Source organism: Pollicipes pollicipes, unplaced genomic scaffold (assembly GCF_011947565.3).
Source record: "Pollicipes pollicipes isolate AB1234 unplaced genomic scaffold, Ppol_2.1 Scaffold_5724;HRSCAF=6776_pilon_pilon_pilon, whole genome shotgun sequence".
Classification (NCBI taxonomy): domain Eukaryota; kingdom Metazoa; phylum Arthropoda; class Thecostraca; order Pollicipedomorpha; family Pollicipedidae; genus Pollicipes; species Pollicipes pollicipes.
The window spans coordinates 50,802,742-50,816,249 of record NW_023596746.1 but is presented as its reverse complement, the minus strand read 5'-3'; the positions used below and the strand labels follow the sequence as shown (position 1 = coordinate 50,816,249).

Below are 13,508 nucleotides of genomic sequence, written 5' to 3'. Positions count from 1 at the left end.
GCTTGCCAGCGGCTGTTTGCTGAAATCCGAGACAGTCCAGGTGCTGACCAGCGGCCGTTCGGTGAAATCCGAGGCAGTCCAGGTGCTGGCGGTCCCGCCAGTCGCTGTTTGCTGAGATCCGAGACAGTCCAGGTGCTGACCAGCGGTCGTTTGGTGAGATCCGAGACAGTCCAGGTGCTAGCCAGCGGTCGTTCGGTGAAATCCGAGACAGTCCAGGTGCTGGCGGTCCCGCCAGTCGCTGTTTGCTGAGATCCGAGACAGTCCAGGTGCTGACCAGCGACCGTTCGGTGTGATCCGAGACAGTCCAGGTGCTGGCCAGCGGCCGTTCGATGAGATCCGAGACAGTCCAGGTGCTGGTGGTCCCGCCAGCGGCTGTTTGCTGAGATCCGAGACAGTCCAGATGCTGGCGGTCCCGCCAGCGGCCGTTCGGTGAGATCCGAGACAGTCCAGGTGCTGGTGGTCCCGCCAGCGGCCGTTCGATGAGATCCGAGACAGTCCAGGTGCTGGTGGTCCCGCCAGCGGCTGTTTGCTGAGATCCGAGACAGTCCAGATGCTGGCGGTCCCGTCAGCGGTCGCTCGCTGCATCTTCTGCAGGCGCCAGTCAACGCGCGCGGTCCCACGGCTCCGCAGCGCGGCAGGGCCTGGGAGACCACAGACGACGTCTGCCTCCGGCTGGCAGCGGCGGGCTGAGAGAGGCTGCAGGTGGCCGTCAGACGAGCCCCCGCCGTCGGCGGTGGGGTGTGAACGGGCCCGGGAGACCTCCAGACGGGGGCGAGCCTCGCCTGCAGGTGGTCACGCGGCGACAGGTCGGCCAGACGCGGCAGACTCCTCCTCCTCTGCGCCACTCGAACCGCTCCGGAGAGCTCCGGCGGCGACTTGCGGTGCCGTCGCTGGCTGCGTCGCTGGTAGGTGCTGCTTCAGGGAGCTCTAAACCGTGCTGCTTTTGCCTTCGCTCTCCTCGTCGCCTTCGGCTTATGTATCGCCAGCTTTTACTGTTTACCGTCTTATAGTTTCAGCTTGAATTGCCCTGCTTGGACGGTTTTCGTTGCTGGATTCGCTCCAACCAACCATCATTTTTTTCAATCAAATGCGTGGAAAGTTATGTGGTTTCTTCTTATCTACATTACATCATTTTTTCATGCCAGATATCCTCCAGACATCCAGATATTATTTCGCTATATTCTTACCTAAAATGGGCCGCATGAGAGAACAGTGGAATTTCCAAATACGGAAGTACATGCGGTGTTACTTTTAAGCGTGTCAAGGATAAAGGCGATGCTTCTACAGTGAGATTGGTTAAAGACACTGTGTCGAGTTGCATGGCTACTGTTGTTCTGCCAAGGCTGGAAAAAGTCAATTTATTCAAACAGAATCAGTGCTCATCCTGGAAATCAAATTTAGAAGCCTTTCCGGTAGGCTCAAACACTTTAATTTACACCAGCTCTATTCACTTCAGCTACCTAAACGTACATGAACTATATAAATATCAGCTGGGTCTCACGTGGACACGATTTTCAGTATTAAAATGTTTGTGAAAGGACTGCATGCCAGATTTTTTGTAGTCCTATAGCAGGCGCATTCCAACCGAAATGCCAATTCGCTTTTGCCAAAATGCCAAAATGCTATAACTTGCATTGTGCCTTACGACAACGGTAGCGATTGAACAATGCACTGGCTAAACGCACAAAAATAGTGCTGAGATTGTTCTCTATTTTCTAGGCTGACCACAATGAACCACCTTCAGCTGAGCACGGCGTCTGTTCTGCTGGCGGGCCTTCTCATCGGCTGTGCAGGTGAGACACGAGTGAGACGAGTGAGACACAACACAAGACTGATGGATAACGCTTTTCTAGCGCAAAAAAATCTGAGATCTCTTTTCGCCTCCGAAATTCATGGACACACGAACGCACGCACGCACGCACGCAGGCACATACACACACACACGCACGCACTCAGGCACGCACACGCGCACGCACAATATGCGGCCACGTACCTGCCGCTATGCAGTGTTTCTCAGCCATGGCGCCTGACTGAGTTGACTGATGACGCCGAAATTTGCAGCAGTTGGATTTCGAATAGCGCTTTTCCGCGTATAATGCGCACAGTTATGCGCGGTTTTGGTATGCATTGCTACGCGTGATTGGGGTACGCCAGCCGCGCGGGGAATTCGCCCTGTGCGCCATCACGTGGTGACCTTTCGTGGTTCCGGAGTGCTCCAGTACGGACGCATCTGCCCGGGGCCGGCGCCCGAGACGGGCGTGCGTTTAGCGGCAACGTAGGCACCCCGAAACTGCGCGCCGTCCCATTGATACGCGGCCGTGGTTGGACGGATGCGAGCCTGGCCCGGAGCGCCGCCGGAGGACGGGTGTATATGCGTGAAGCGGTTGGCGAACGGTGGTGAACTACCAGTGAGCGGTCGTCATTGAGCGCGACCAGTGCTACTCCGAGAGCGGTTGTAGTATATTGCGGTGCGGGGAGCAGCAGTGTCGTCCGGATTCGGTGCATTCCTGACGTGCCAAGTCTGAGCGCAGTGTACATCTTCGACAGCGATACAGATCACAAAAGTAAGGAAACCAAAGTTTGCAGCAATAATACTACAAACAGTCATTTTGGTATCTGTTGAGGCCTTGGCGTGCTTCAAATCTGTTAACAGTTTGCCTGGCGTGTTTTTTCCTCAAAATACCGTCCTTGCTATCACGGTTAACAAGGGGATAACTTCGATAAGCTTGTTAAGTGATCTTTAGCAGCAAGCAACAAAATGATCCGTGGCTTGAAGTGAAAAAATGTGCTGCGGCCAATTTTCAAATGGATACAAATCACACGTGAGGGAGCTGACGTGGCATCAACTTGCAGATTTACGCCGCCGCCGAACGGCATTAAAAACCAACCGACATCAGAAAAACTAATGCGTTATTCTAAGCAGTTTTCTGACATGTCCTGACCGCACTTTGCCCCATCAGTGAGCATCACAAACCGTGCCAAGCTGCAGCTATTTCGTGCATTTCGACTCTGTATCCTACAGTACCATAAGGTGCGATTTACGTTTTGGGCGTCAAGCTATCACACCAGCCAGTGCAGTGAGCATGACTAGTCTATACAACGCAGATCTGCATCGTGCTAACCAGCCGGTGCATTTAACGGGGAGCAGTGTCTTGGCCGAAGAAGACATTTTTATGGTGTGTAAGGTGACCTTCAACAGTTTGCATTGCACAATACTGGCGACAATTTAACTTACATTGAGACATCCGATAACATCGCTGTGCGTCGTGACCTCTTCGCAGGCAGAGTGCCAGGGAATCAGCATAAGGTGGTCTGCTATTTTCAAAGCTGGGCCGTCTACAGGCCCGGCAAAGGCATATTTGACGTGGAAAATATCGACCCTCACCTGTGCACCCACTTAATCTACGCCTTCGCCGGCGTCAACGACAGCAACCACAAAATCATGTCTTTGGATCCGGAGAATGACTTCAGCGATGACGGTGGAAAAGGTCAGTGAGATAATGTCAGCATCGGTCACAGGGCTCAGTAACGTACGATGTGCTCACATACCTCATCTGCTCTAACCCGACTACATCCCAGTGGGTCTGATACTGTTTTACGTGTGCGGACGTATGTGCGCTTTTGGATGCACGTATGTGTGTGTGGGGGGCGGGGGGAAGGGTTATGGATGTGGGTGGGTAGATGAATGATGCACTGATGTGTTCATGGTCCCGTGTCGTACCTAGAAGCGTGCTGCGGGCAAGCGTTTGTGCACCCTCCCAAGTGTGTTTACATTTGCATTTATACTTACCATTGAGGTATTATTCACAATAACATGGTTAGTACACCCAGCGTCAAAATATTCGTGGCTTAAGGTAAAGTTATACGCGTTACAAAGTCACGCGCTCTTACACGGTGCACATTGCACATGTCCAGTACCGCCAATACAGGAAACATGCGCGTTGACCGGGCTTGAAGTGCAAACCAGCATTCGCCTTCACAATGTGAGCGCGAAGGGCTCCTGCTCCAGTGTCATGCGCTCTGGAGTGCGCTGTTGTGCAAACAAAGGCGCTATCGAGCAGAGCAGCCGCATCTCAGCTTAAGTTGGTAACCATGAACTGTGCAACATACTATCCTGTCTTATTTTATAACGTTTGCGTTGTGCCTGCCGCGTTATATCGTGTTTCCAGTGCGCTACAACGTGGCATTTTCACAGGAGCATATGTCCGTTTCACAAACCTGAAGAAGATAAATCCGGACGTGAAGACCCTGTTAGCCGTCGGAGGATGGAACGAAGGATCCAAGAAGTTTTCGCATGTGAGTGCTGAAGCGTTTTCATTCAAAAGTACTTCATCTTGTAGGACACCAATTGCCAAACACATTACGTCGATCATTATGCTTGACTAGCTTTGGAGTACTCATTTTCATTGTTTTCAGTATCGGTGTACAGTTTGAACGTCCTCGCTATCATTGCCAAGACCACACGCAACGACATAATGTCGTTTTAGCTTGAGGGCTTGTCCTGGACAAACTTGTTTCTTCGGGTTGACAAATGTGTGTTTGGGTTGAATGCGCCGAACATTGTGCCACTCTTTTCTCGCCTATAATATTAATAATTTTTGCTGGGACCTTTATTTCGTGCTGCATTATTTCTGCCAAGTCTTACCCTTAACACGATCCCAGTAAGAGTCCAGTGCCACCGTGGTGGCGCCTGCATTGTGACGACATTTCAAGTCGTGGCGTTATGGGTGATAACTGAGCGCAAAAGTGGTAATCACTTTTGCTTGTTCTAGGAAAAACAGCATTTCAGCACTTGCACCGTAGGCCCGGTCCAGTCCGTGCTATTTACATGTGATTGTTTTTTTCAGATGGCGTCCAGTGCGGGAAACCGTAAGGCATTTATTGACAGTGTGATGGAGTACATGGACAAGTTCAATTTTGACGGACTTGACATCGACTGGGAATACCCCGGACAGAGGGGAGGCTCACACAACGATAAGGTAATAAGGCAGTGCAATACTAGCATTGGAAGGATACGTTTTTACCTGTTGGAACGCACATAGGCGTATAGGTATGCTATATGTATATTCGCTTATGCAAAGCCCAAGGCCACAATTTGCGTCGGCCACTTTCTTAGTCGCAGCCAGTGGCTATTCGGTTGCCAAGCAGTATCACCGATTGCGAATGCTATGACATCTTCGCTCTATCTTACCACCATCTCCCTCCCATCTTGCAAACTTTGCAGTGAATACATATTTGAGGCTACTTTCGGTAACCACAGCGTGTTTGCAGCAAAATGCTCTACGCGAGTGACTGCGAAAGCGAATGTCTTTGCTTTTTCTCCCAGAACCTGTTGTGGAGCAAACTCCGCGCATTGTGAGGCGCGTCGTGTTAGCCCTCCACTTCGATTCCTGTGGAGCACAGTTGAAAGAAAGATGCTTTGCCTGCAGCTATGTGTTGTGTAGTAGTAGTTGTGGAGGGTGCCTAATATTTGCAGATGTACGTACGTAGCAGAAGTATGCAATATAGTGCATGCACAGCTGCATCGGGGTTTTTGATCGTAGACAGGCATATTTGTCTGACAAAATGAATTGCTGCATGACAACACAGGCCAATTACGGACTGCTGCTGAAGGAACTGCGAGAAGTTTTCGATCCGAAAGGATACCTCATCACTGCGGCCGTTCCGGCGGGAAAAGACAGCATTCATAGGAGCTACGATATCCCAACGTTACAAAAGTGAGAAAACACACGCCATGCAGGACTGGTAGACGCCACACTCCCCTTTTTTGATGCCGCTGTTAGATGCTCATTTGATGATTTGCCTTGACTTGTAAAAACTAACAGGAGTTGGGCGATTCATACGGAAAAATACCATATTATATTCGTATGGCTGTTGGTAACCGATTGTTCTGTACCATGACGGGAGGTAAAAAAATGTGATCAAAATTTTCCATCTAAGACTGACAAATGGCTGATCTTTAGGTCAGCAAGCCGCAGTACAAAACGTCTTAAAAATGAATCATTTTGTCATGTTCAACTCAGTGTGTTCTGATCAGTTACGCTGGTTTCGAGAACAGATCATATTAGTTTATGCAATGGCAGTTCAGGTGTCTAGTGGACTTATGTTGTAACCAATAGCCTGTTCGTTATAAAAACATACCTCATCTTGGGGATGTCATGGGGTCAAAGAGCAGCTTTTTAGCATGCCTAACTGTTTGTAAGATTTCAAAATACTTGTATTTTGATCAAGACTTTAGCTCATGCATGCAGTGACAACAAGTAAAATTTATATGTTTGTCGATACATGCAATACGCAAGGTGGATGACACGAATTCTCACCACCGGGGGAAACCAGGGTCAGTGACATTAGCCCGTTGGGAGGGCTAATGTCACTGTCATGTCACATGGGAGGGCTAATGTCAAATGTCAATGTCACACTTGAACGAGGACAGCCCGATGCCGCGATCCCAATGGCAGCGCCCCAGGCCAGTCGGCCATTTACGCTTTGCCCTCAAAGCAAAACGTTATAGACTATCATTCGATTGGCACGCTTTTGCAAAACCGTCGTCAAACAACACATAGGGGTGATCGGCTGCAGTGATTTCTGGCACCAAATACACCTTGCATGTCTTTCCTTCACCGTCTTGCACCGTTTACAGATATCTCGACTTGATCAACATTATGGCGTACGACTACCACGGTACCTGGGACCCCTTCACGGGCCATGTGGCTCCCCTGTATGCGTCCCACCTGGACATACAGCACGGCAATGGCTTTCAGTTCTTCAATGTGGTGAGCAGCTGGCGTCGTGTACTCGGCTGAATAACGCATGGGCCGCGTCCCAATGCACCAAACAGCTCAATCAGACCTGATAATAGTAGTCGTAGTGGTATGCTGTCCTCCAGCAATGATTGCTTCAATCGCAAACATTGAGCCCATCTTCCACCGACAAAGACTGGAAGCCATGCTAGCCAGCAAGGCCGGAGCAGTCTCAGAAGTGCACGATGACTTTCGCGATAGTCTGCACATGCCATTTCGATGCATGTCTCAGTGTGGCGTCTGACCATTACAGAACTACACTGTCCACTACTATTTGGACGGCGGCGCCGACCCCTCCAAGGTTGTCGTGGGCATTCCCTTCTACGGGAACGGCTTCAAGCTGCGAAGCCCTAGTCAGCACGGCCTGTACGCGCCCATCAGCGGCCCTATGCCCGGTTGTCCGTACACGGAGGAAGACGGTGACTGCGGCTATTACGAGGTAGGACTGCACCCATGCGTGGCCGATACAGCGCCCCTCCCCCGCCCACCGGGCACAGCAGGGAATCTTGCCCACTGACCTGTGCTTGTGCTCATAGTGGGAACCAGATCATGTACCTGGTGGGGGAAACAGTGCGCTGGTGATATCAGCCGTCCTTGACGCAGCGGGCTTTATTCGATGAACGTTTTCCTGCTTAAACTAGCAGATGCCCTGTTTCGGGGGTAATGTGGCCGCCACCCGCGGAAAACGGGCGTCTACTTTTGTCCTGGATCTTCTCAAGGCTGAACCCGCAGCGCGTGCAAAGTTCGCCGCCATCTTTGAAACCGTTTGGCTGAAAGTAGGACAGACAGACAGGTAGGAGACAGGTAGATAGAAATGAAGAGGTAGAAAAGCGGTACGCTCGAAATTCGTTGTTGGTTTTGTTTATTCCTATATGGTCGTCAAGGTATAGCAAAAACCGCATTTTTAGTTTCCAGAGTCAAAAGCTACACAGCCAGCTTGCTTCATAAGACGTCTCTCTTTTTCAGAAGATTTCTCTCTGCGCTGCATTTCTTATTGGTTCTGACATAACACGGGCGGAGAGGAAAGCGAGAATCTTCTAGCAGTCATTTGGTGGTTTCAGCGTGTTAACTGATGGCATTGCGGTCGAGAACTGAACGCAAAATTGCAGCAATGCACTCACTTTAGCTTTGTCGAGTTCGAAAACTATTTTTGAGGCCACAAATTGTTTTTGTTTCGATGAAAAAAAAAAACATGAAACCATGTCTTTGCTACAAGGCGTCGTAAGACTGGGTTAGCTTTACCCCACTGGCGACGGGCAACGACGGTGGTAATCGTGCTCAGGACGGAAGGAATGCTATAGTCGATCATTCGACATGACACTTGGCGAAGAGATCGGTTTATTAATAATCGTAGTACTCTGTGTGTATACACCGGCTATCCGTCCATGACAAGTGCGTTTCGGCAAACACGGGTGCGAGCTGTTTCGTCGTCGGTGTCGTCATCGCACGACGTCACAGTCGCCATGCATCGCAACTCACTCTAGTGGTGTGTATCAAATGATCCATCCCTTTCTGGATTAAAAACCTACATGTTATGTAGTCCGCTTTATGCGTGTTTCAAGAAGTTGCAGATATGTTGAGAGAACATCTGCTGTCTTAGGCGTTTGCATATGTCATGCCCGTAAAACACGCTTATCACTACCGGCCGTCTTACTCCCCCCATCTAAATTTGCAGTGAACCTCGTGGAGTGGAGCTGAACCTTTATCTCAGGATGGATGTTCTCTTTCTCAGTCCGGCTGACTCCGCCCTTCCATCTCAAATGGCCTGGATCTAAATCCAACAAGACCAGTCTGACGTTCAGACCGTGCCGCCTTTTTGGCATACACGGGACAGTTACATACTGGGGCATTGCCTATCCAATGCCTCGTTGGATCTCATTGGATCGCTCCTCCCTGAGCCAGCTAATGACGTAGTGCGGGGCGTTCAATGCACCCTCCTTCGGTGTTTTTGCTATAAATCTGCTAAAAGGTCATTAAGAGCTTAGCGAGTTTCCTAACGCCGACGACTGCTCAAGATATGATGAGTCAAAAACTTGGAGCTAAAATCATGCTAAGTCACATCGAAATGACGCGAAGTCGACGGGCAACATATAATTCGTGGCTTTTGAGCCGGTTTGGGGATTATGCACGCTATCTCAGGTCTGTAGCTTGCGTATAGTTTATCATTTTGTCATGTCATACGCTTAGGTGGAGGGTCGGATTGACCCACTCCCCCCAAAGGTTTTCCCAAAATAGTTTCAGAACAGCGCGGCATAGCCACGCCACATTTTGCATGGCTATAGATGATTGAGTAGCGGATTGTCTGACAACAACAATTTAGATGTACCTTGTAAGGTCGCTGACCTATGGCAGGTCAGTCAGACCATGGTTTCAGCAAAGGCAATTTCAAAGGAATCGTTCAATCTGGTCCAACAACGGAGTGTTAGACGAAACCATGCATCTCTCAGATACTTTCTTAGGCAACAAAACAATTGAATAAACACATTTCATTGACCTAGGGTCAGGTGTGAAGGCCAGATCATCATCAAAAGCAACCTGTTTTATCACTCTAGGGCTTGCTGTATGGAGTAGTTTTGATGCTCACTTCGAATTCACTGATAAAAGAAACCGCATTATATACTTTATATCAGCTTCTTAAAAGGTCAAAATGGCTCACTGACCTAGAATGACCCAGGTCAAGACCTAATTTTTAGGAACATACTGATTGGCATAATCTTTGTCGCTTATCCAAATGCAAAACTCAAAACAGTCTTGTATGATTTTGGTCACCATGACCTTCGAAAGGTCATACAAGGCCACTGACCTTATATGAGCATGTGACATTTACTTAGAACAGTTATCTAGGCTCCAAGTGCCCTTTGGAGACCAACCTGGACACTAGGCTTGTTTGACCTTATTTGACCCGAAGGCCACAACCAGGTATCTCAAACTTTGACCTAAGTGAGTTTACGTACAGGCCAACACACTCCGCAAATTTGGTGTCTCTAGCCCTCTTAGTTCTTGAGATCTCAGGGAGGGTCAAATTGACTTCCCCTCCCGAGCGAAGGGTATCCAACCGACCACCCGGGCATGTTATGTTAAATGCGCATGTTAAAAGGCTTGGTTGGTCCTACGTCACGTTACATTGGCATTTCAAGCTTATATCTGTGCAAAAATTGCTTGGCGTAGTTAACTGGCCCCTCCTGATTCTCTTTTCTCGTTGTGTTTCTTTCTCTAAGCCTGTATTGGTATTCATCTAGTTGATTAGCTCCAATTCAAATGCCGAAGCCCCAGCACGTCGCATCAAGCCCCAGGTCATGCTAAGTTTAATCAAAATGACGTCACAATCAATTTCAGAACACGTTTCATGCCGATGCAAGGTGATGCAGGGTCACAAATTTCCGATAGCTTGCGCTGCGATAGCAGCTGGATATCCACTACCTTTAAATGGTCAGTGCAATAGTCAAGTGCATGCAACCGTATTCGAACTCAGTGACATGCAAATCCTTCAAAATGGTCCGGCTGGAGACAGTATTTGTTTTATAAACACGCTTAACTGCTCATCTAGGATGTAGTAAACAGCTTTACCTTCAACGCTAGCTCTATGCAGCCTTTTTATTGCGATCAGTTGGAACAAGTTAGTTCATGCAATTTTAGATAACTAGTTACCTTTGTCCACACTTGCGACTACATCAGTGATCTGGAAGTCAACATATTAGCATATGCTACGATCGCACGATCCGAGGCGAGTTTTGCTGCTTTGAATTATCGCAAACATATTAATCCGATCGTCGGATGTATCATCGCTCTTCGCTTACAATCAATACAGGGTGGCAAACGCGCCAGTAAACCCTAAATGAAATAGTTCACACAAGGTTGACTGGTACCGAGCTACTGCGTCACTTTGCGGACTTAATGGATCACTACACCGGAGCGCCGCTTTCGTCGCCAGCTGTGCGAGCTATACTTCACCAAGCCCGGCTGGACGCACGTACACGATGACGAGCAGAAGACCATCTACAGCTACACAGACGAGGTCTGGATCGGCTATGACGACCTCGCCGCTATCAAGGTCAAGGTCAGTATCAGGTCAGCGCGTGGTGAACATGTCTGTCGTTCCGAGTCGTCTTCTCAGTCATGTGTCAACTGCATTCGATACGCCGAATCCAGTGCTGCAAACTAGCTGCTAGTCGGAACATGTCACGATGTAGCGAGTGACGCCGCCATGACAATAGCCCGAGGCGTGGCGATAGACAGATCGCGACAATAGTTCCGCCGTGGCAATGACCTGGCTTGCAATAGTCAATATACTTCGGTCTGACCAATCTTGTTGAAGGTCCATTAGTACCGGATAGGATTCTGCCCATTCTGTCTTGTTCGGGCAAAATGGCCTCCGCACATTTGGATGCTGGCACAAAAACGTCCGCGATGAGTGCGAAAGGCTGGTTGTAACTGGGCATGATGCTAAAAGGCATCTGTGCCATCAAAAAGCTTACCACGTGCATCAGCGGGGTTATCATGCCGCGGAACACAAGGTTATGTGGGATTTTTTAACACAAAAAAAGCTTCAGAAATCAAAGAGGAATCCTCAGACATTTGGCAAACATTTCAGAACGCTGTATTTGCAATCTAGACCGTATGCGCCTCATGCGTATCTGTAGACGTGTTTATGCGTAGAATATTGACCAAACATGGCTATGCTTTCCCTCGTAAGTGGCTGGGCAGTGAAGTGGCGACGTTGGTTTGCGTCGGACCGAAGGAAACATCTGAACTACGTTAAACACCTTTTTACTTTAAGACCTAAGCGCACGCAGACCAGGATCACAGACTGATTTATAACGGAGCGAAACGTAACACGACATTGCGTGCGAGGCGTGACATTGTGTGGCGTAGCTATTCCCGACGACGAACCGATGGCGACAATTTCGGCCCAGAGCAAAAGCTTTGTCGTTGACATTAGATATACCCACCGGTTTATGGAGCGTTGCGCCAGCCAAGCCAATAAAGTATGATATGTGAAGCGTGCCATAATAGAAGGCAATTTCCGGAACATCGATACGAAGGACAAATGCTGACATGGGTGGTAGATATGGCATTGCGAAAACAGCCCATGAGTACCTTTCAGAAAACAATGCAGCCTCAATAAAGCGGGTTAGACGGCGCACAATTTCAGCCCACCTGGAAGTCGCCCCCCGTGACCGGGTCCCAGTCTTAATATCCGGCTCTTCCACGAGCCTGTGCGCGGCCACCCAACCAATACGTGACTGGAGTTGTCGACTGGCCGGCGGAGTGATGTGGGCTGGCGTCAGCCTGCCGGCGAGTGACCGGGCGTGGGTGGTCTGCTGTCGTCAGTCGGAGTTTATCCGGCGCACCGGCCTGGCCGGCGCCATGGTGTGGGCGATAGACCTGGACGACTCGCGCGGCGTCTGCAACCTCGGCTCCAAGTTCGCCCTGCTGACGGAGCTGTGGCACCAGATGAACGGCGAGCTGCCCTCTACCACCCCCGGGCCGACAACCACGCCCGGTCCGACCACCACCCCTGGTCCGACCGTGAGTGGTGCCACTTGACTGCGGATGAGGCAGTGTGTGGTAGTGAACATCGCTCAGAGAAGCGTGGGTGGTGACCCCGCAGACAGCGGATCGGACGGTGGCTATTTTCGCAGCCGGTGAAGCAGAGCGTGAGGAGTCATGCAGTGGGTGACTTGGAGCGTGATTACCCACTGGTGGAGCGTAGTCTCACAGACATCTGGATGGATTGTCAACTTAAGGGGGATCAGAAAGAGCTTACAGGACTGCAAGCTTCACAAGGCACGCTTACTGACCCAGAAATACCTAAATATTTGTCTTTTGTTACATTGAAAACAGTCAGTATCGTTGACCGATGTGTGATATTTCACGTTGTTTGCAAACGTACATTGCAATTACCGGCAGAATGCAAGTCATGTGTTTATGTTGATGCTTATCGTTTTGCCGGTCTCCTCAGACGACGCCTGCCCCGCCGGACCACGTGTGCAAAAAGCCGGGTCTCAACCCTGACCCGGACAAGCTGTGCTCCCCAATATTCTACGAGTGCGTCAAAGACGGGGACACGTGGGAAGCCACTCAGGTGCGTTCCAGCACACAAAGAGAGAGCGTACCTCGCACCACTGAGTTGACAACGACGCCACAGCTAGCAGCACCAATGCTCATTTCAGACTTGCTCATGCGTCAGTGTTTATCCTGCTATTGATGGATAGATGTCGAGTTGTATAAAAACCAAACTTTTCAAACTAACAAATGAAGGTATGATAGCATTCCGCCTCCAATCACGTTTTACATGATGTGTTTCAGTTCCTCTGTGGAGATGGAGCCATTTTTGACCGGGTCAAGCTCGTCTGTGTGTGGCCAGGAGACTCAGACGAGTGCAAAAACACCCCAGCGCCACCTGCTCAGTAGAGACCACAGTGACATCTATGAGCCTCCAAACTTCAATGATTCTTCCAATATCACGCACCTATGAAGCCTTTGAGTTGCATGGTGTGCCGCGCTGCCCTGTCCGCAGCGAATTTGTGTTTTCCAGGATCGAACCTTTCTTTTTATTGGTACATCTGCTATGATAGCCCGGAAGTCTTGTGACATGCGAGAATCATGTTGCAACGTGGCTTCTACTGTAAAGCCATCATGTGCCAATCGTAATTTTTAGTACGTTTTGGTAATACAAAATAATGTTTTACATTTGTGTATCTTAAA

General features: G+C 49.5%; 1 protein-coding gene across 1 annotated transcript; it reads left to right on the top strand.

Moving 5' to 3' along the window:
- The first annotated feature begins 783 nt into the window (after window positions 1-783).
- Window positions 784-13,350, top strand: LOC119103700 (acidic mammalian chitinase). Its single transcript, XM_037227326.1, has 12 exons — window positions 784-905; window positions 1,720-1,793; window positions 3,282-3,488; window positions 4,196-4,296; window positions 4,848-4,979; window positions 5,590-5,717; window positions 6,641-6,773; window positions 7,054-7,239; window positions 10,732-10,857; window positions 12,132-12,329; window positions 12,763-12,885; window positions 13,110-13,350. Exons 2-12 carry the CDS (start codon window positions 1,730-1,732, stop codon window positions 13,212-13,214), a joined length of 1,503 nt encoding a protein of 500 aa, XP_037083221.1. The 5' UTR covers window positions 784-905; window positions 1,720-1,729; the 3' UTR covers window positions 13,215-13,350.
- The last annotated feature ends 158 nt before the right edge of the window (window positions 13,351-13,508 follow it).

What these genes read in the sequence shown, in the direction of transcription:
- LOC119103700 (XM_037227326.1), top strand. Translation starts at nt 1,730, where the DNA reads ATGAACCACCTTCAGCTGAGCACGGCGTCTGTTCTGCTGGCGGGCCTT. An exon ending in GATCCAAGAAGTTTTCGCAT is followed by an intron (nt 4,297 to 4,847) that starts GTGAGTGCTGAA and finishes TGTTTTTTTCAG; the next exon opens with ATGGCGTCCAGTGCGGGAAA. An exon ending in GATATCCCAACGTTACAAAA is followed by an intron (nt 5,718 to 6,640) that starts GTGAGAAAACAC and finishes CACCGTTTACAG; the next exon opens with ATATCTCGACTTGATCAACA.